Source organism: Xiphias gladius, chromosome 11 (genome assembly GCF_016859285.1).
Source record: "Xiphias gladius isolate SHS-SW01 ecotype Sanya breed wild chromosome 11, ASM1685928v1, whole genome shotgun sequence".
In the NCBI taxonomy this organism is placed as follows: domain Eukaryota; kingdom Metazoa; phylum Chordata; class Actinopteri; order Istiophoriformes; family Xiphiidae; genus Xiphias; species Xiphias gladius.
Window position 1 is genome coordinate 7,481,816 of NC_053410.1, and position 22,656 is coordinate 7,504,471.

At 41.0% G+C, this 22,656-nt stretch overlaps 1 protein-coding gene across 1 annotated transcript; it reads left to right on the forward strand.

Moving 5' to 3' along the window:
- The first annotated feature begins 1,015 nt into the window (after positions 1-1,015).
- desi2 (desumoylating isopeptidase 2) lies at positions 1,016-22,216 on the forward strand. Its single transcript, XM_040139932.1, has 5 exons — positions 1,016-1,314; positions 11,408-11,480; positions 11,680-11,773; positions 15,680-15,821; positions 19,479-22,216. The coding sequence occupies exons 1-5, from the start codon at positions 1,267-1,269 to the stop codon at positions 19,755-19,757; spliced, it is 636 nt and encodes a 211-aa protein (XP_039995866.1). The 5' UTR covers positions 1,016-1,266; the 3' UTR covers positions 19,758-22,216.
- Positions 22,217-22,656: the final 440 nt, after the last annotated feature.

Sequence of the window (22,656 nt, forward strand, 5' to 3'; positions counted from 1 at the left end):
ATTCTTGATTTAGGAATTTTCATTCACTCTTCCTGCAGATTATTTCAAGTTCTAAGATATTCTTAGGCTGCCTGCATACACAGTATGTTTAAGATCTACCCACAGATATCCAGGTCAGGGAACTGTGCGGGCCGTTTCCAAAAGCTTTGGCCCTTGATTCTTGAAATAGTTCTTAAAGTAGCTCATGGTGTATTTTGTTTTAAGCGACGCTTTTGGATCTGCTGGACATATGCATTCAGAATTTGCAGATATTTACTGGAATCCATTCTTCCCTCTGTCTGTGCCACACAACCCTAGGGCAGAATATTTCTAGCCCCGTGCTTTACACTTGGCAAAGGGACGGTTACGAAGTATTCATTTTGTAGGGTGCACAAACTTTTGTAGACGTTAATTAAACACTCAAACAGTTACTGTTGACACCCCCATTATACGTTTAGGAAATAAATGTGACATCTTTTTTACTTCAAAAATTGGAAAAAAAAAAAAAAACATGTAACATGTACATTTCCCAAACTTTTTTCATAAAACTGTATTTTTTATCTGCAGTCTCCGGTTTGACTCAAGAACTACGCCACCCATAATTCTCAGAGCACCGAGGTTGATTAATCGAGTGTGGAGTCATCGCACCGCTCCACTCCCCCACTCTCACCGACCAATTTTCTCCCGGCGGTCGCATCCTGCCTGCCAGCTCCAGCGCCACCGTTAGCAAACACGTAAGGGAACAGCAAGTCATTTTTTTCACTGAGGAAATTACGTCGCAGTATCGCCACATTATGCCGTTTTGCCGAGCACTTCCTCCGGGAAAATGAAATTACAATACCTCCGTGCCACCACGCCGCCTAGAAGACACGATATCCCGTGTAAAGTCAGCTTTTTCACCTCGACCTCGGTGGCTGAGCGGGTGTAGTGAGTCAGTTCGTCTTGACAAGCTTGAGGCTCAGCTGTCCGCCGCCGCTAGTGCTCTGTGAGGGTAGGTGGTGGTGGTGGTGGTGGGGCGGGAGGCGGGAGTCGGGAGGGGGGTTTGGACAAAGCCAGTCAGATGTTGGACGGTGAAAAATATCCTCCGAACTTAAACGCCTTTCCACCGCGTTGTGAACATGAATTGTTAAGCTGATCATCTGTCGCGAAGGTGCAGGGTGATAACGGGAGGGGTAAGGTCTATTTTTAAGAGGGCGAGAGTTTGGATCCCGCACCGGGGGAAGGAGTAGGGGTGTGCGGAGGAGGAAGACCCGCAGGGAAGAAGGGACGTAGCGGGAGAAAATCCTGATGCCAGTGATGGCAAACGAGCCGATCATCCTGAACGTCTATGATATGGTAAGTATGAAAAGTAAAGATGGGTATTTTATTACTTATTTACTACTTTATCCAAAGAATATGGTTCCGTCGTGTTTTGACGTAGCCATAACAATTCCTGGACGCAACGCCAAACTCCATTATAAAAAATGGTGATTTAACGCTACGTTAGTTATCTGCAGAGGTGCAAAGAATAAAGTTATGACTTTAGCTCATTTACGAATGATCACGTACCACTCTTCAATTCGGCATACATTAATAACATCAGACTCGGCTAATTTTAATTTAATTTCAGTTTTGGTTCACCTGTTCTTTCTAACTTATTCTCGAGCAACGTACACGACGGAACACGGCAGCGAGACACTGAATAAACTGCCCAAAAGTTTTCATGACATGAAGTGCTTATGGAAAGGGTTTTCGCTATTCAGATAGTGTTTAAAAACCAGAGCTTTGTTAGTGTGTTCAGTGCAACACGCCTCATATCAAAACACATCTGTCGGGACACAGTGTTTTAGAATAGGGGCTGGAAAAGCAGGACTTGAAATAACCCACAGCAGCATCAAACACACAGAAATGTAACGTTGTATTGTTTTGTAAATACTGGGTTTCCATATCAGGAGTGGAGCAAAATGGTCCTCATTGGAGTTTGCCGTTGCCAAAACAGAATAGTGACAAAAGTGAAACATTATAACATGCTGACCAAAGAGTCGCCATTTCTTTATCTATTACTTTTTGTATTCATTCACCCACGTCAAGGCTGATTTTTCTTTTTGGGATTTCAGTTCACTTAGCACCAAAACGGGAAAACATGGGACTTGAAACCAAACTGCTGATAAACCACAAGTGGACGTGAAAGGAAAGTGAAAATATCACCCAGTCGACACTGAAATGTACGTCTCTTTGTTACAGCATGAGCCAGTTGTTGGATTTGAGTGACTGTGTTGTCACCGTGCAGGGGGGAGTCATCGTGGTGGGTAGGGTGGAAATTGACTGATGTGTTGATGAATCATTGATTGGTATGGGTTCAGTGCTGGACAGATTACACTTAAAATGGGGGTTGGCTTGTTAAGGGTTATAAAACAGGCCAGAGCAGTGTTGTTGGGATAACGTGAATGGACACTTGGCCGGAAAACCACAACTTGCCATAAATGCTCACCGACCCCCGGATTGTTTATGTCTCTCTTTCCATCCCCCAAAACTTGTAAAAGTTCAGAGGATATCATGCGATACCAGAGACATATTTTTATTCCTGGATCAATATGAAGATCCTCCTTTTCTAGACATGATTCATTTTTCCTGCTCCTCTTTTACTTCTATTTTTAAATCTTATTCATTGCTGCTGTTCTTCCTTTTAGCTGATGGTTAATATATCATCACCGGCCTGAGGTCAGAAGGTTGGAGGCTGTTTTATATGGATTAACATTGAGGGCCACTGGGTCATTCCACAGTCCTTTGATAATCTGTAAATATTTTTTTCTTGTAGAACAAAGTAGTACCGTATCTATAGTAGCACAACACATCGTGTGAAATCAGGACTTGGCTTTGATAAGTGCTGTTCCTATTCATATTTGTCCCCATTATTACTGCATTTGTTCCATCCTGTCTTTCTTCCCTACTTCCCTTTCTTGTCATTCCCTCTTCTTCTTCCTCCCCCCTCTCACTTTCTTCTCTCCTCCCCCTTCTTTCTTTCACTTCCTCTTGTTTTTTCACTTGCTGTCCACATTAGTTTCTGCTCGGCAACTACTGAAGAGCTTTTATCTTTTCTGTCTCACTTCCATTCATGTGAACTGCTGCAGGGTTCTTCTGCACACTTCCACACGCAGAGGCTCGCAGAAGCTACTCATCCACGTCTAACGCACACACATGCGTAACTTTCTTTTACAGTTGCTTTTGTAGCTGATACTAAAGTTCTTATCTGTACTGAGGTTATGATTTTTAGTGTACATATGAGTATGTGAGAGAAATATTAGTGGGCACATTTCACTCATTGAAGGAAATTTGTGCTTTGTGCTTGTGCATGCAGATCGACCCACACCCATGTATATTGTTGGCGTTTGTATTTTTCTGTATGCTACTATGGGAACAAGATTTTGGCTTGTTTGCAGTGGCGTTCCGGCACTCATTGAAACCCAGGAGATGATGGCTGCCGTCCATTCATTCATTCAATCATTCCTCTACTTTAAACACTTCCTCGGTGTACGGTGATTAGGCCGTTCAGACATGCATTCTGTAGAAAAAGTGACCAACCAACTTATGGGGTTTTAGCTGGCTGACTGGCTCCTTAACTCTCAACTGTGTGGCTGGTGGACTGGCTTCACGCTCACTGACTGACAGACTGGTGGACCTTGTCTGCTGGTTGGTTACACGACTTACAGAAAAGAAAAGAGAAGTGTGTGATTGGGCCAAATCTTTCTCGTTTTAACATTTTATCATTTTTGACATACAGATCGAATCCAGCAAGTGCTGGATGACTGATCTCCGTAGTGGCTACTTGTGTTACTTTGTGGCTGACTGACAGTTTGTAGACTGACTCACTGTTTGCAGGCTGATTGGTCCTTTCTTACTCATGATTGACAGGGGTTAAAGGACATTTTAAGAAATGTCAAACTGTTCCTCCTTGCAGAGATTTAGGTGAGAAGATTGATGCCACCCTCGTGTCTGTACACTAAATGTATAGCTATTTCTGTTTTTTGTGCAAATTAAACAAACGAGAGTCAATGTTTTAATAACCAAACTTTATAGCTGCATATTTTTTAATTCTTGGAGAGAGCAAGGCTAGCTGTTTCCCCCTACTTCCAGTCATTATGCTAAGCTATGCTAATCATCTCCTGGCTCTGAGCGTCATACTTGGCACACAAACACAAGAGTGATATTGATCTTCTCATGTAACTCTAAGTAAAAAAAGTGAATAAGCATATTTCCCAAAATGTTAAACTATTCCTATAGAGCTGCAACACCTAGTGAATTAACTGATGGAAATTAAATCGGAAAATTGATCGAAAATGACTTTTATAAGGATTTAAGTCATTTTTAAGCCAAAGACCAACCATTTAACGGTTCTAGCCCCTCAAATGTGTTTCCCTTGGCTTTCCCTTGTCTCAACATTATCGTAAACTGAATATCTTTGGGTTCTGGACTGTTGGTCGAACAAAACATCTACGAAATTGCGATGGGCATCTTTCACTGTTTTCTGGTGTTTTATATGTCAAATAATGAATCGATCAATAAGAAAAATAATCGGAAGATGATTACATAACATAATCACTAGTTGCAGCTCTGTATTCCTTTAAGAGACTTGGACCAAGGTTAGATTGAAAAAAAAGCAAGGGGCCGTGTTGTTGTGTCCATGTTGCTAAAGGTGTTGGCAAAATGAAATACAAACAAGGCATTCTACGTTGAATAATACACCCGCAACTATAAGGTTTTTTCATTCATAAAAATGAGACTGCTCTGCTGTTTCACAACTTTAGAATGTTATTACATTGGCAATAATTTTATACTCCATCTCAGTGATTGCAAGGCAAACATTAGGGCCACATCAATTAATTGCTTAGTCCATAATGTGTGAGGGGATAGCAAAATTTCAGCTTTTTAATACTTTAAAGCATCTATAATATTATTTTTATAATAGCAGTGTATCAAATGATAATCTGAAAAGTTTCTCATTCAGCTTTACAAAACAGATATTGCAGTTTTAACAGCCCAAATCTGAATTAATTATTACATATGACAAATAAAAGACCCAAATCCTCAAAATTTTGAAGCTGGAACTAGGGAATGTTTGGTCATTTTTGCTTGGAAAATGGTTTAAACAAATGAATGAATCAGTTATCTAATTAGTGATTTCTGCCAATTGATTAATTGACTAATTGTTTCACTGTAGTGAACAGCAGAATTAGCACAAGACTAAATGGTAAATGCTACACGTTGTTTTGTACCTGGAAAGTGCATTTCACTGGCCAAAGCAGTGTGTTGTTGGATGACACTGGACTGTGCTACAGAGGAAGTCAGGAAACTGTAAAGATCAGATAATAGCTGAGATCCGGTTAGCAGCGACACACACTGCAGGATCCCCACCGCCATGTCAGATGTTCACATCATGTAATGAACAGTGGCAGCGGGTGCTAGCTGAGGGGCAGCCTGGTTGCGGGCAGAGGCGCAGCATGGTGGCAGTTTGGTCAGTGTGTGATTCTGCCTGCCCTGTGGTGTGCCCTTGACCAAGACACTGAACATTTACTCAAAAAGACTGATGAAAGGACAGTTTCCCCTTTCCATTTTGAGGATCAATAATGTCACGTGACTTTCAGGAATATCTGTGCAGACATGAATACAGACACCCCCCACCCTCTCTTCTTCTACAATTCCCATTCTGTCAGGTCCTCCCGCCGTCCCGCTCCCATCTCTTCTGCTAAGTGGATTTCCTGGCCAGCTCTGAGTGCTTTAGTGCGCTGCTCTAATGAGACAGCATTATCTGCACACCACCTGTCTGCCTGCCAGCCAGCACCGTGGAATACTGTATCTGTGAGAAAATGTGTTGGGACATTTGGTTCAACAGGATCACGTAGCCAGGTACTCAGCAGGGCAGGTCGTGTTTTTTCTCGTGTAGGTGGAGAGTTTTGCTGTGGATGCTGCTCCGAATCTATTAGGGACATGCAGCAGTCATGAGTCCAGTTATTCTTTTGTACCGTCCAGTTATCAAAGGTAAAATGTGCCAAGACAAAAGACAGGAGTTAGGAGTGAACAGTGTAGCAGTGCTAGGAAACCGAAGCATCAGCTGCCAGTGTCGTGTAACGTAGCAAAATGGTCGGAGCCATTGCATGTCTACTGTCAAAAATCTTGCGCAATACAGAAACACAGAAGTCAACTAGAAACTGAAACAGTACCATAGGTATTGGTTTGCCAGTAACACAGTATATACAGGGTATCTGCAGGTCTTGAAAAGTCTTAAAAAAAAAAAAAAAGCATTATATTCAGTTCCCTAAAAAAGGCCTTAGAAGGTATTTAAACGTTTTAAATTTCCGATAAAGGTCTTGAATATTTTTTCTTGCTTGCTGTAGACAGTAACATTAGTTATTACCTTTTTTTAACAAGCGAGACTGTTGTGACAGTGGATTGTGCATTCATGAGGATGTTTAATTATTTTTTTGTGGAGTTGCTATGTGTTGTTATTATGATTTATTATTATTACTGCTAGGCAAAGCAGCTTTGAACCTTATCAACTCAAAATGAGCAAATGTTAATGTTAGGAAAAACTTAAATGAACTAATTATTTTTTAATTGGTGTATCTGGACGTCTAGACAATTTTCTGCTAATATTTTGGGTCCAGATGACGTTAACTGATTAATTATATTGCTAAAAAATATGTGTCACATACAGCTGATAAGTACTGACCAAAACATGAGAAACCTTAGCATTTTTGAACTTCAGGCTGTTAGTTGTTAAAAAACAGTTTTCACTATTTTCTGACATTTTATGGAAAAAACAATTAATTGATCAATCAAGGAAATATGCAGCCCTACGGGTAGCATTTCCAGGTTTCTCTCAAAACTTGGACATGATGTGTGCATGCACAACATTTACCTGCGATACTCCGAAGACCTGGTTATAACCAGGATACTCATGTGCATGGAAACGCACTCATTGCTTGGAAAGCTGCTAGGTAGTGTTTTTGTAATTCTTCTTTATTGCAGTTAGGAGCAAAACATTGCCCTGTGGTTGTAAAATTGATCCCAAGCATCATAAATCACAGAGCTCATCCTCTTAAATTCACCCTAATTTTGAGGCTGTTAAGGGCGACGCTTAACAGTGCTTCTTATGGCTGATTTGCAATCACCTTACACTCTTTGCCAAAAATAAACAGGAATTTTGTTTTCTGAAACGCTGGCTTACCTAATATAGCACTGCACACTTTACTAGTTTCATCAGTTCAGCAACTTCCAAATTATTTCCTTTTTTTTTTTTTAGTCTGGTCTCGGGTTCAGTGACTGGAGAAAATCAGCTGTCAGGACATTTACACTTCATTGAGACATGAATCGAACTTTTGTAGTACAATGTCCAAAATTAACTTTTTGATTTACAAGTTTAGAACAGGATTGGCAAAGTCTAATTTTGTGGCCAAAATACTATTTACTAGAGCAGAGCAGACTTTAGAGCAGACTATTCATTTCAAACACAGAAAAAAATTGACCAGCATTTGTCTTTTGGCTGGTAACAGTTTCCTGCCTTCAGTTTGTGTTTTTCAGCTTGGTTTCAGTTGACATGTTTCCGCTACAGCAGTTATGCACATGCTAAAAAGCTAAAGACATTTCATAATCTCCCTGCTCATTATTCTCCTTTACAGAGAAGAATTACAGCACAGAAATACGGCATGGAGTGAGATGATTAGATAAACAGACATTTAACTGCAGCACCCAGGTTCACTTTGTTCATCCATCTCTGTCGTTACTTTCCTCCACTTGTCTGTCTTTAATTCATTCATAAACACACAAATTTACTGTCACGCTCTCACACACACCCAGCCCATTCCGCACGCTGTGGAGGAGGCAGGTTTTAACGAGCTTTAAAGTAATGAGGGCTAAGATAAGACTCTTATTTCACCACCGAGGGGTGGGGGTTAGGGGGTGGGGAGCAGCACTGCACGAAACGGACTTTCTTTGTTATTCCTGTGAACAGACAGGGAAGCGTTCAGCTTTTTCCTGCAGATGCACGTAACTTGAAAATGTTTTCCCACACACACACAGTCATCCTACATCGAAGTGTTCATCCAAACTGCAGCAGCTGCTTTTGCAGTTACATGTGTGGGCATCTACCTGACACTCTACTCAGAGGGATTTAGAGTTAGTGCAACAGCAAAATAAGCTTCTGTTCATGGTTAAGGTCTTTCCTTTTTAGGAAAAGCCCTGGATAGAGAACTGAAGCAGTGAAGAAAAGCTGATACAGTTGGTTTCAGAACTTCCAAAAAGACAGTTTAAAGCCAGCAGATTATATCAGCAGAGGCTTCGTCTCAGTCCAGTTGATATAAGCACAGGCAGCTGTTATTCCTGGGCCCAGAGAAAAAAACCACAAAACCTATACAAACAAGATTTCAATAATGCTTTTGCTCAGTTCACATAAAATTATTAAGATGAGATGGGCTAATGCAAGAAATTCTCTATGATGTTTGAAGCTGATTTGGCAATGATGTGGACGTTGTAAAACTGTGGAAAATATATATATATATTTTTTTTTTAGGTCCAATTAAGTATATCTGAAAGGGGTTTTTCCTTTTCTTAAAGTAAAGCCACTCACCGACTCTTGCGGTAGCCTTTTTTTTGCAACATATCAACCTTATGTAGGTCAGGAAACAGACAAGCAGACCTACATACGGTGTGAGACGTTTGCGCTGAAATGTTGTGCAAGAAAACCATGTGTGCTCAGCAGTTTTATTTTGTCTCTGACGGTTCAAAATCCACTTCATTTATTTGTCTAAATTACGTAGAAGTTATAAGGATAGACATTCCAATCTTAATTAGTCCTTACCATGTGTAAACCTGTATCTGATTATTTCAAATGACCAGGAACAGGAATGCATTTATCCAAAAAATCTTCCTTCCTCACTGAAGACGATCAGAAGGATGAAGAAAGCTGAGCAGTCACCTTTAGAGTCATCATTGACTTGCCTAAACTTTTTATTAATGGGATAATGCTCATGAAAAAACCTTTCTTTCCTTAACTCATGCATCATACCTGCTCTGTAATGTAAGGCAAACAGCCAGAGGCCAGTGCAGTGTCCCCATTACTTTATCACAACAGTTTGAACTGTCACCAAGTGCAGAGGAAACAAATAGCAGTTCAGATGTTTGGCGTGGACTGCAAGCTCCGCCACTGCTTACTGTGTGCAGTTACATACTGTATTTGCATAACAGTAGACGGGAAGTATGGGAATAGCTTTTAAAAAGCTTTCTGGGGTTATCGGGCTGCTAAATATGTTTTGCATTGTAAATGTTAATTGTGTCTGAATATCAAGAAGGAGAGTCTGAATGTGCACAGTGCAAGATACCCACTCCAACTGATGTCACTCCTGCGCTGTAATTTGAGTTCAGTTGGTGTTTAATTGACTCGATCAGGATCATTTTCTGTCATGCAGAGGGCGCGTGGCATGAAAATACGATGGACCTGTCACTACTAATCTTCTCACACTTCGCTAGTGTTGAAAAGATTAGTCAGTTTACTAATTAGTCGATCAGTAGAAGATTAATCGCCAGTAATTTTGACAATCAATTCATCTTTAAAGTAATTTAACAAGCAAAAATAGCAAACACTTGCTGTCAGAGCTCTAACAAACTATAATTTCATTATCAGTGAATCTGCTGATAATTTTCCTCATTTATTGCTTAAGACCTTTGGTCTCTAGAATGTCAGAAAATAAGTCGATGTCATCAGTTGCCTTGTTCTTTCCGACCAACAGGACAAAACCCAAGGACATTGACTTCACTGTAATATAAATTTAAAGAACAGCAGCCAATCCTCACCACCGGGGATCTGAAACTTTGTAATGTTTGACATTTTAGCTTGAAAAATGTCCCACGGCGTCAGACTTTTTAAACCTCCTCACTTAAATGATTAATCAATTATCAATATAGTTTCCAATTATTTTTCCGTTGAATCAGTGCATGAGTTAATCATTTCAGCTCTATTTGATGGTTCCAGCTTCTCAAATGTGAGAATTTGCTGCTTTCCTCTGTTTTATACCATTTTAATTGGAATATATTTGGTAATTGGCTCTATGTACGGTGGTCCACCACTTTGGTCCAGACCTAAATATCTCAACATGTACTTGGTGGATTGCCATGAAATTTTGTACAGAATTTTTATGGTTCCCCGAGGATGAATCCTGAGAACGTTGGTGGTCTCCTGCCTTTTCCTCATCAGGTCAAAGTCTTCACTTACCAAGTGAAAGATCTACTACATATACTAGCACAAAATTTGGTACGGACTCTAGAGGAGGTTGACAGTTGTTGTTTTGAGTGAAATGTCTCAAACTGTTTCATAAATGCCCCCCCCCCAGGATTAATTTTAAAAACTTTGTTGATCCTTTGACTTTTCATCTAGCGCTAGCTTGTGTAGGAATGCACACTGTACCAAACGCTTGTTTGTGAGAGTGATTTTGGTAACTGTAGCGATGCTGTAGGTGGATATATTGTAGATTTGCTTTATTATTTATTATTTTGAGTTATTATTCAGCGTCTTTAGAGGTCAAATCAAGCTCTGTACCACGTTCCCCATGTCCATCCTCTGTGATAAAAGATATTTTTCACACAAATGAACTCTGCCTAGCAACAGCCTGCCCAATCACCTTGTAGCCACGAGATGTTAGGCTGACACACTGCTGAAAAGATGGACGGTCATGTCAGAGATCAGTGCTGCTGCAGTTATTGATTCTGTGTGCCCTTTCATATGTTTGTGTGTGGGCTTGTCTTTTGTTGTCTGTGTGGGTAAGGATTCTTGTGTAAACATCAGAGGCTCACTGATCTCGTATCAGTCAGCTGGGATCTTGGGACTGTCGAGTGTCAGCAAGACAGGGGCAGACTGCAGACAGTTTGTGAATATATTTCTCTGTATTATGTCTATTTTACACGATTCTTATGATGTATCAGGTATGGACTTTCCATTTTGTGATTCTGCCCTGGTGAATCATGGAGTTATTTAGTACATGACGGTGAAACCATCAAAGTACAACAAAGCAGCGTTTGCAGCCAGTTCTGGCACAGAAAGCCTTCGTGAGTTTTCAAGCGTGATCCAAACATGGATAATGCCTCTCGAGCTGCCATCTGTTGTACAATTGTAGTGGTCTACTTGTTTCCAAGTAAAGGTTACAACATATAAAATAATGACCATTTAAGAAATTCTAATATTCTAATATTATAAACATGTGGAGCTTATGTTGGTGCAGACCCATTTCAGCAAAACACTCTACATTTTGTTCACAGCACAGACACAGTTATACAGGAGTAAGGAATATATCATCAGGCACAGTTACAGATGCAGCGCTGAATGTATACAAAGACATACTGTGTTTTTCATTCTTCATCTTTTTCTTATTCTGTGTCTGTTTCTGTCTCTTTTTGTCTTCAGTACTGGATCAATGAGTTCACCAGCTCTCTGGGCATTGGGGTGTTTCACTCAGGGATTGAGATCTATGGAAGAGGTAAGATTACCCAGGTATACGACACCACACACATCAGGTCAACTGCCCGAGGATGGGGGTTCAGTGAGAATATAATACATACATCCCTGCTCTCCCTTCCAAGCATGTCTGGCTGAAACGTTATTATTTGTCAGAGACAGACTTTTTGCATGAGAACATTATGTGCTCTAATGTGCGTATTCATGTTGTGTGTGTTAAGAGTTTGCCTATGGCGGACACCCGTACCCATTCTCAGGGATCTTTGAGATTACACCGGGTGATGCAACCGAACTCGGCGAGACCTTTAAGTTCAAGTAAGTGTGGGACATTTGGTGTGAATGTGCACAGAATAACAGGTTTACATGTGTTCTCTGTTCTCCGTCAGCAACTGTCAGACCAGCTTGCAACCGGCCAGTGAGCTGGTCAGATACTCAGCCTGTCAGTCTGTTTTTTAAAAGTGAGTCTGTCTGTGTGTTGGTTGTGGTCAGGTTGTGTGGGGGGCGCGTTGCGTGGCACCAAAGTTAAGAAGACAACCTTACGTTTGAACCTTACTTTTTCTGTAATCACACATTTTCAACGCCGATACAACCGGGGATACAACAAAGCCGATGTCATTAACCTGTCATTCAGTCCACCACTAAATGCGTCAGTCAGGGTTTTGACATGCACTTAAGTAATTCCTTACTGACTTCTCCAGTAAGGTGATTTTGTTAATGTCATGAAAACGAGATCAGCGTAGGAGATCAGATGATTTCTCCTTTAGAACACCGATTTCGAATGGTTTTTTTGTTTGTTTTTTTATGCGTGCATGAGAGACTGAACATCTATCTTGCCTCTCTTCTCCATTACAAACACACACACAACCAAAAACAAAAACACATTTAAAAATTTTAAAAAAATTGCAAGAAGCGACATCTTTTATGACTAATACGGTTAAATAAGAAAGTCATACCTCCAAAATAAGGTAGGGAATATTACTGAGCTGCTGCGTGTATCATGGATTTACAGTAAAAAGGTTACTACAGCGCATGTAGTCGTGTTCTCTGATATATGCATTACCTGGTTTCTAAGTAACCTGGTGCATGTAAACATACTGAGTAATCTAGTCAGTCATGAACTCCTGGATACACTCTGACAGGTAAACCAGTCAGTCCAGAGATCCCAGGCCTTTTCTGTGTATCCAGTCAACCAGTCAACCAGTCAGTCAGTCTGGTATCTTCTTGTAATGAGGGCTACTGCTGGTTACTGCTGCTACAGGAAAGAGAGATTAAGAAAAAAAAAAAAAATACATGGGTCATTTCACACTTCCTTCTTATGGTTTGTGGGAACTGATTTGTCTTGGAGAGGGAAAGAGTGCGAGAAAACCGAAGAGACTGAGCCGAAAAAACTGTAATTTTGCTTCACGTCAGAAAATAGTGAAAAAGGCCTGTTATAATTACCCATAGCCCCAGGTTACGTCATCAGATATCTTGTTTTGTCTGCCAGATATCCACAGCCCATGGATATTGAGTTTACTATCATATACGACAAACAAAAGCATCAAATCCTCACATCTGAGAAGCTGGAAACAGCAAATATTATGCATTTTGCTCAAAAAATGAGTAAAACGATTATCAGATTATCAAAAAAGTCGCCAATTCATTTTTCGTGTTGGTCTCTTAAGTGACTTTATGTTGTAGCCCTAGCACAACTACGTGAGTTCAGAAAATTAAAGGAGTTGAGTAGAAAATTAGTTTATTTAGATCAACTGCAAAAATTAAAGCGCTTGTAAATTTCTCAAACACGAGTGCGGCGTATGGGCCATTTTATCTGATTTTTTTACTGCAGTTAAATTAAAAACTGTTGCGATGGTGAGACAGTGGGGCACCCAGTCAGTTCAATATGTTTTTAGGTTCCCAGAATCAGCCGAGGCTGTGTGCGTGTGTGTGCGCGCGCGCGCGCGTGCGTGCGTGAGAGCTACTATGCTGCTGTGTGTTACTTCTGCTCTAGTTGATCTGCCCCGTGGCTTTAGACAGACTCTGCCTGACACAAACACACACACACTCAAGCACAGACATACTTACTGTCTCCATGCAGGCCACTAGACCATAAGTATGGATCATCTGGGACAAATGCCGACTTATCTTCCACTGCAGCGCCTCGTTGCCACATGAATCCAGCGCCCTCTCAGCCTGAATCCATAATATTGGTCTGATACCAGTGTAAAACGTTTGATTAAGGTGCCAGGTGAAAAGCTGCTTATTGAACATACCTGGTAAATCCATTTTACCAGGTATAAGGTTGACATTTCTCTTATTTTCTCTTTACGGTTGATTCAGGATGTTTTTGAATGAATGCCTCACAAGTAACGGTATTTTTATATCAATTCAGAAATTTGTCAGGCCCAGTCACTCACAAGCCACGGACAGAGAAACAAGTGGAGGCTTACAGTTCAGCCGGGAAAGGAGTAGAGATGATTCAGAAACATTTGCATTTTCAATTATTTCCATGTATTGTTTAATATTAATTCAAACATTTGGGGCAGCAGAAAAACCCCGCTTAAAGGTCACTGTACAGATTCCCCCTCAAAATAAACATTTCTGGACCATCGGCTTAGGTGCCTTGTCTTCTGCCGTGCAGATCACAGACAAGCCGACATACAAGCAAAGCAAGACACAACAAATCTGCCACGTAGTTTCGAAAATTAAGTAGAAACCTTTCTTCGCTCTTCCTTGCTGTGTTTCAGAATATTAGAAAAACAATTAAATTAAAGATAATAACAAAAGTATTGGTGTAAAACTGTAAGGCAATGCAGGAAAGAAGCAGAAACCTCAAATCATGTTTTAATTAAAATCAACAATAGAAGGGACAGAGTGAGAAGGACAGACGGCAGTAACACAGCATCGTAGCTCTTTACACAGTGGTTCCGTCATAACTGAATGAAGCCATAATGAACATTTCCATAACAGAGACACCTATGTCTGAATGACAACATTCATTACTTTATTACATAGATTAAAGTCGATGACAACAATGGTTTTTTTCCTCATGTATGAAAAGGGGTAGCGATAGGAATGAGGTCACAAAAAGCCCTTTCAAAATAATTACTTGTTCGGTTTTGAGAGAGCTGGGACATTGCACCTCATGCAAGAACTTTTTCACGTTCTTATCCTAAGATTTATTTTTCTAAGTCGGATTCACCAAACCCTCCGAACTGCACAGACTTGTCATAAATTGCTCGTTTCAACTCGATGAATTGTGCCCGTCAATGAAGAAGTGCGCGTCTGTGAGATTTCATCATTAGCATAATCAGTGGCCCTAAATTTGCCATGTGAGGCTGCCTGTTGTGCTCCGTGTGAGGACGAGTTTCATTCACAAAAGTGTTTTTTACCAAAGAGTAAAAAGAAGACTTCCAGTCCTCCTGCTGGAAATCCAGGGACAAAAACAGACAAAGCCTAAAAACAGTATACTACTTTAATAAACTGTCATCAGGGAAGCACTGTACTGTGACAGAAATAAGGAGGGAATGACTCAACATGACGTTAAATGCTAAAAAACCTCTTTCTAAAGCGAAGTGGTCGGCGACTAATATGAGAGACGATCACAGGGGACCTGACGGTCATGGAGATATCAGACAAAGAGAATATTGTAGCCGACAGGAGGTGATGTTACGCCCCCGGGGTTAAGGCCCCCGGGGCAGCTGAGTGAGATAGCTGAATTGTATACATTTTCTGTCGCGAAATGTACTAATAAAAATGGTAAAACCTCACAGTAAGTTTGCAAGACGTGATGATGATGATCTGGTGAGCAGATATTAATTTTGCATTAAGTTTGTCTTAGTTACTAAAACACTAAAACATCTATTGTACCAACAAATTATATTCAAACATAAAACTAAACAGATTGTATATACTGTACATAAACCTCTGGTATGTATATAAAGGAACTTATTACATCACGTTATTGGTTCCAGCACCCTTGCACTCTCACACTCCGTTTCACTATTTGTGACAGAGGTCTGGACCACTCGCTAAGTACAAGAAAATTGGTGAATGCCACAGATTCTCGCACATGCCACGAAAGAACCAATCCGTTCGTACAAGTCGTTCTTGCACGAGGCCCGTCGATTGTGCAAAAGAGGCTGAAACAAAATGTCCTGAAGTCATTCCTGATGTTTCGTCAGTGAGCAATGCTATCTAGTAAGACCTGCCCCCGCACCCTTTCCCCACTCGTCTCCGTAGAGAAGCCATAGTCCTGGGCAGCACAGACTTCACAGAGGAGGATGTGGAGCGGATCGTGGAGGAAATGGGGAAGGAGTACAAAGGCAACGCCTACCATCTAATGCACAAGAACTGCAACCACTTCTCCTCAGCACTATCAGAGGTAGGCGTGCACGCACGCACGCACACTCACACATGCTTTTTCTTCAGCAAGCTCAACTGACCTTACCTGACATGAGGTCCAGAAAAAAAACACTTAGTTAAATAAACTGTAGCCCTCACTACATCTTGATTTTGTCTCTCCTGTTCTGAGTGTGAGTGCTTGAACTAGCTGTGTGTGTGTGTGTGTGTGTGCTTTTAATCGGCTTATCGTGGTGTGACTAATGAGCAGGGAGACTTACAGCTAGCATCCAGCACTGAGATGGGGATTAGGACACACTGATACAAGCCCAGACATGCAGAGCCAGATGGCAAACACACACAGTTACAATGCACTTACACAGATGTACAAACCACATGTAAAGATACTCTCAAAGAGAAATGCGCAGTTTCAAACTGTGATTTTCACACATACGTGGACAAAAAACATGAATCATATCGCAATAATACACAGAGGAATATAGAGAAACACACAGGGTTTACCAGATGGAGGCAGTTTTTGGCCTCAGGCTTTGATTCTCATGGTTACTGTAACCTTATTAATATGGGAGGTTGACTTAAAGAGAGCCGGAGGAGTAAAAGATCGGACACGGTTGTTGCAGCTTTGAAAGATCAAGCATGACAAGTAATTCTGCAGAGAGAACGTTTGAGGTGTGTGACTCTGATGTCAGTCCTCTTTTTAAAAGCAGTAAACATCCTGTGCCCCGTTACCACTTCGGTTCTGTCTCATTATGTAAGTGGATTATCGGCACGCAGCGCTGTTGTTTATGTGAGAGACGGACAGGAAAGCACACGACTAAACATAGTAATAGAGGACGTTTGTCTGCAGAGCATAAGACAAGAAACAAGTCCTTAAAGGTCCCCAAAAGTACTGACCATTACTGCTTCATGTTTTTTATATCTCTTGAGTTCGTCAATTAAAAAGCAACAGTGCATTAACATTTGAAGAAGCACATTTTTCAGTGTCTGGTCGCTGTAGAGGTTGTATTTACTTCATTTGACTTCAAAAATCTGTAAAAAAAATCTATAATTTGCCCACCGGTGCCCAAACCTTTGAGTACAGCTTTAAATAGCATTATAAAATGACATAAAATAGAAGATAACCATAGGCTAACGTAGAATAAGACACGTTGAATAGAAGAATCAAAGCTGAGACACAGTGCAGTGTAATATTGCCAGTAATGCTATAATGCCGTACATGTGCTGTGTTTACATCTCATTGCACTGCCTGGTTTAAGGAGGTCTGCTCGGACAGAGGGTTAAAAAAGATTGAAGAAGATCTTCATGCCTCTCTTCTGTCTTGTTTCCTTTTCTCACCTCCTGTCTTTATCGTCTCTTGCCTCCTAGTCCTTACGTTATTTTTATCCAGAATCCCACTCAGTGTCCTCTATAAAAAGCCAGCCGATATGTCGTGACCAGTCCGTGTTGGTGGTTTGAAAGCTTGTTTCGTGAGCGCTAAGGTGTATTTCTGAAAACACACGACGGTAGTGTGAAATCTGCATCCAAAGCTTATTTTCATGCGAGCCAAACACTACACCAGGTGATTTTTTTATTTTTATTTTTATTTTTTTTTATGGATTAACTAGAGCTCGCTCTAGTGGATTTAGGCTCCCTCCTCCTAGCCGAGGCTGTGCTCGTCTGTGAGTTCGTCTGTGTCGTCACGATACAGGTCAAGCCACAGTGATTTGCACTGATTTCTTCCAGTCACAGCACAATCATCTCTCTAAGGAGGTGAGGAATCTTTTTTTTTTTTTCTTCTTTATCTGGCAAACATAAAGACAGTTGTTGCAGCATACATGTAGTACACAACCTAGGTTCATCTGTTGCCTGCATATGACATGGCACATTGTGCAGAATCAACTGCTTTTCAAGACGTTTTTGTGTTTAAGCGAATCCACTGTCTCTGTCTCACGTGCGTCATAAAAAGCAGCCAATCAGCAGCTTTGCGAGGCCCTCACACTGACAGTATTAGTCTGTTAGGGGGAGGGGGTGGGAGAGAAATCCAGTCCATTCCTCCAACCAGACCTACTCATGTATGAGCAGGTGGTTACTTACAGTACAAGGGTATATTGCTGCAACAGAGGCATGTGTCATGGCATTTTGTCGGGTTGCCACAATGTAATGGGATTTTTATTGTTTGTTTCTTTAAGACACAGAAAGTCAGGAAATGTAGTATATATTTCTCTGGACATTTCATATTTTTTTTTCACTTGGATCACCTCGCAAGGGAATGGCAGGATGTATGTGCAAGTTATGCATTCGTTGTTTGATTTTTATTCATTTATATATAAATAATATATATATATAAAACACTGATTACTCCCTCAGATGTCTTCTGACTTGGAAAAAAATTAAAAAGCCAAGAAGAAGTTAGAATTATTTTTAGATCATTAAAGCATTTTTGTTCAAGTTGATTTTAACATTCATTTTCACTTACTTCTCATTGGAAAAATTAACTGTTATTAGAAACAAATACTTCCCTAAAGCTTGGCATATCGTTGGTGTTATATTGTCCTTGTTGAAACCAGTATTGTTAGAGCAAGAGAAAAATCCAGAAAATGATACAAAGTAAAGGAGGTATTTTTGTGTGAGTACCATAAATTTCACTGACAAAAAAAATGTACCTAAAAACATAAATATAATTCATAAAACATACAGTATGTACTGTACATGTGAAAAAAAAGGTACCAAATTATATCTAATATCTTCCTCCTCACAGAAATATTGCATCTAAATTTGTCTGTTCTCTTCTGTTGCGCCACTGGTAGTCTTATAAGATATGGAGTGTTTGCCATATATTGCCTAAAATCACTCATATAAATGGGATGAAATTCTTTGTAAGTTCAACATTATTTTTTCACAGGCCATATACGAAGCTGTTTCCCTGAGCCAGACGGAGCTGGAAGGTGGATTTTTATTCATCCATATCAATGGAAATACATTTGTTTCCAGCAATTAAAGCTATTTTTAATGAGTCACGTTCTATGTCTTCTATCTAAGAGCAATACCGATGAGACACCTAGCAGGATAAGGCAGGATAAGGCTGGTTAAACCTGGTGCATCAGCGCTTCCCTGTAACATACAACTACAAAATATATGTTTAACAGTCCCTGTCTCCATTTTACATCTGGGGCAGAGCTCTGCACAGGCCTAAAACCAGGACCTGCCTTGTACTGCCGAATTTGAGTCCCGAACCTGACCTGAGTCGAGGCTACATTTTTCCTTTTTCCTCTTCACAGCCAGTTACCAGCTTTCTTTTGGAAAGGCTTTTTCATAAATAAAGAAATAACAAATCCAACAACAGCAAGAGACCAACACAGACTATGGCAAACCCTAATCAGGGTCACACTTTTTTAAATACTGTTGTTCATCCTGTGGAGTTTTTCTAATGTAAAATAAGGATAACAGGGCTACAACTAACAATTACTTGCATTTTCAATTAGAAAATTTTTGGCATTTTTTCCCTTTGAAAACTGACGGAAAGCATTCATTGTTATAGTTGCAGGTTAATTTTCTTCTGATCGACTTGCTGCTTAATGTTTCGATCGACTAATTGATTAATTGACTAATCGTTGCGACGCTAGAGGATAGTATTAAACTGTAGAAGCATGTGACAGCTGTTTTAAGAACTACAATGACATTTTTCTCTCTTCCCCCCCAGATCCTGTGTGGCAGGGAGATCCCTCGCTGGGTCAACCGCCTGGCCTACTTCAGCTCCTGCGTGCCATTCCTCCAGAGCTGCCTGCCCAAAGAGTGGCTGACCCCGGCTGCCTTACAGTCCAGCGTCAGCCAGGAGCTCCACGGAGGAGGAGAGCTGGAGGAGGCCGAGGACGCCGCTGCCACGGCCTCCCTGGCCTCCATGTCGCCCTGCTCACCCTCATCCTCCTCCAGCCCCTCCTCCTCCGTGCCTCGTCACTCCCGCCACCAGCCCCGGCGGTAGAAGGTGCAAGGTCTGCTGGGAAACTTGGGGCTGGACCTGTGGTCGGGAAATAGACCAGCTGCAGCAGCTGAGGAGTCCAGCTACAGCCAAATGTCCTGTCAGACTCTCCTCAAGCGAGACACTGAACTGCTGCCTGCTCTGGGTAAGAATGTCAGCCAAAATCCCTGCAATGATCCTGAGCAGCGGAATGGTTTTTCCTCGCAGGGGGAACGAGCTTTTGCCACTGACAAAGGCAGCATTGTCCCTCAGCGAACATGGCTGACGGATTACAACATCCCATCCAAAATCCAAAAACTATTGCCCCTCTAGTCTCTTTCGTTATTTTACCAGCCTGGAGGCAGGACCGTTTGTTTTCCCACCAAAGCATTGCATAGTTTAGGAGAATTTACCAGCCGCATCCATATTTTCCGAGCAGTTATTTGATAGACGGTGCTAATCTCCACCTTGTTGTGGAAACCAGAGTGAGGGGATGCTGAAAAAGAAGTGCAGGTTTGGGTCAGTTTTTAGCCATGAGCCCACGCTCAACCCTGATTTAGATTTGACATAGAGCCGATGTTCAGTGAGATCGCTCTTTACTCTGCAGGCACGTTTTTGCCCTAATAACCATAGAAATCAGGGTAAACACGGACAACTCTGAATGAGGTCTGTGGTTTCTTAAGTTCCCTAAGGTTGCGGCTGAGTTGCCCTGAGACTTGAACTCTGAAAGGCTGACATGGGTTTGACCTTGGCACTCATTCCTAGTTTTTCATTTATTTGGAATCTTAAAAATCCAACTTCTGTCAGCCAAGCTCCATTTGGCTGATTAAAAACACCTGTCAATCAAATCAAACCTGTCATAAACATCTGTTTAATCTTATTGTTTATGGAGCACTCATTCTCAAAAACACCATCAGGACACAATAACCAGAAGCAATAATCTTTTGAGAGCCTAATGTCTTATGAAAAATAATGTATTTCTAGAGAGACTTTAAGGCAGGCGTGTGTTTATAGCTGTTCCAACCTCCAGACCTCTTGACATTCATTCAGATGAAACAACCTGAGAAGGATGAATCACTGTTTACATTCAAATTTGTTCAAACTAAGGCCACTGATGAAAAAAGTAAGGCCTTGCGCACTGACTCCAAGCCACGAAATTTATTCAAAAAGACAACATTTCGATCCCAGTTGGATCTTCGTCAGGAGGAAACGCTTAAAAATGTACACCACACCCACATATACTGTATGCTGTGACACGTGTACAGGTTTTTCATAGCAATTAACAAAGAGTACGAAGGCAACACATCAAAATATCAACAATACATTAAAAAAATATCATCAAAAAAAGGTGGAACCTTCAAATGTTGTCCAAAAATGGAAAAAAATGGATTTATAACCCAAATGATCACACCTGTGCAGTAGTCTCGACTGGGATCGAACCATTGTTTTTTAAATAATTGAATTGGTTTGCAGTTGGTGTGCAGGCGTTACTTTTTCCCCCGATGCTGCTTTTTAAAGATCCTCACACCTAATCGTGATGTGCGCATAATTACATCCCTTCAGTGGTCTGCCATCTGAGGAAACTTCTCTCGAGTGAAGCCTCTGATCATTATCAGGTTTTGAATCCCCTCTGGCCAAGCGCTGGTATAATTTGACTGTGGCTGGTAAATGTTTACACTGCGGCCTGCTGTGGGTAAAATGTCCTGAATATTTGGCTGGTAAACTTTTGAAAGCAGCGGGTGGATTCTGGACTCGAAACACTTTGCCTCAGAACTGTGTGTGCGCGTCAGGACCTCAGCCTTTCGTTCTTTTTCTATCACAGCAAGCTGGATAAACTACAGTCAGCCTCATTTTTCCTACAAATGCCACATAGCAACAAATGAACTGATCCAGAACCAGTGTCTAAATGGGTTAAACTCCCTAACGCACCAAGCCTCTTTCTTTGTCCCTTTTTTTTCAGGTATCTGTAGCAGCTCTTAAAACCCTACCTGCCGATCATGGAATAACCACACGTGATTTGATCAAATTAAACCCAGTGAAGTGGATTTTAAAAATGTATCTGCCTGTAAAGTAATAATCGTGAAATAGCCACAATTATTTCTTCACCAATAATGTAATCTCGTTCATTTTTTCTAAATAATTTAAGAATTATGTTGAGAGGGCAGGCAGTGACTTAGAGGTTAGTGAAGACTTCGTTACCAAGAAAGTTCTGCGTTTCTGCGTAATCTCAGAGTAAAGTAGACCGAATTCTTTCTTAGTAGCAACTGCCAAGGTGCCTTTGAGCAAGGTACTTAACCTGTAAGTGTCCCAGCGGCCACCAGTAGAAGACTGGTCGTAGTGGACTGCTCCCAGTTGTCGGTGCGGTGTGTCCATCTTTGCAAGTGTAGGGCAAAATGTTTCGCCCTGACCCGAGTCAGTCAAGTATCTGTTGATGGACACGGTGTCGGTTCGTAATCTGTATAAATGTCTGAAGAAGAAGCAAAGGAAGGGAAAGCGAGGAGGAGAGTGTGTCTTAAATGGGAACCCTCTTTATTAACTGACCTGTGGTCAGCCCCGCACTCCTGACAGTCAAATCCCTCCCATCTGTGTCCAGTCAGGGATGACGCACATTGGTGTTTAGTTTGGGGCAACACAAACACATTTTAAGTCTTTATTTTTCTCCTCTTAAAAAAGTTGTTCAGTATAATTTTACAAGTCGATGCTGCTTTCCCAAATGATGAGCACCTCACTTACAACTCTACGTATGCTGTTAACAACACCACGTATGCTGCATTATGTGCATAGTCCCTAAACAGAGCCATGGATGTGTTGAAAACATGTTTCTCAGTTCATTTTTTGCTGGAAGTCGGAGAACTGGACCACAAGCAAGAAAACTTTGTTTATGTTTTGTTTTTGTTTTTTTTCTTTTTAAATCCTTTATTGT

Excerpts from the sequence above, each read along its gene's own strand:
- desi2 (XM_040139932.1), top strand. The coding sequence starts at position 1,267 with ATGCCAGTGATGGCAAACGAGCCGATCATCCTGAACGTCTATGATATG. Across the intron at positions 11,774-15,679 it reads GGCGAGACCTTTAAGTTCAA|AGAAGCCATAGTCCTGGGCA; the intron begins GTAAGTGTGGGA and ends TCGTCTCCGTAG. Across the intron at positions 15,822-19,478 it reads TCTCCTCAGCACTATCAGAG|ATCCTGTGTGGCAGGGAGAT; the intron begins GTAGGCGTGCAC and ends CTTCCCCCCCAG.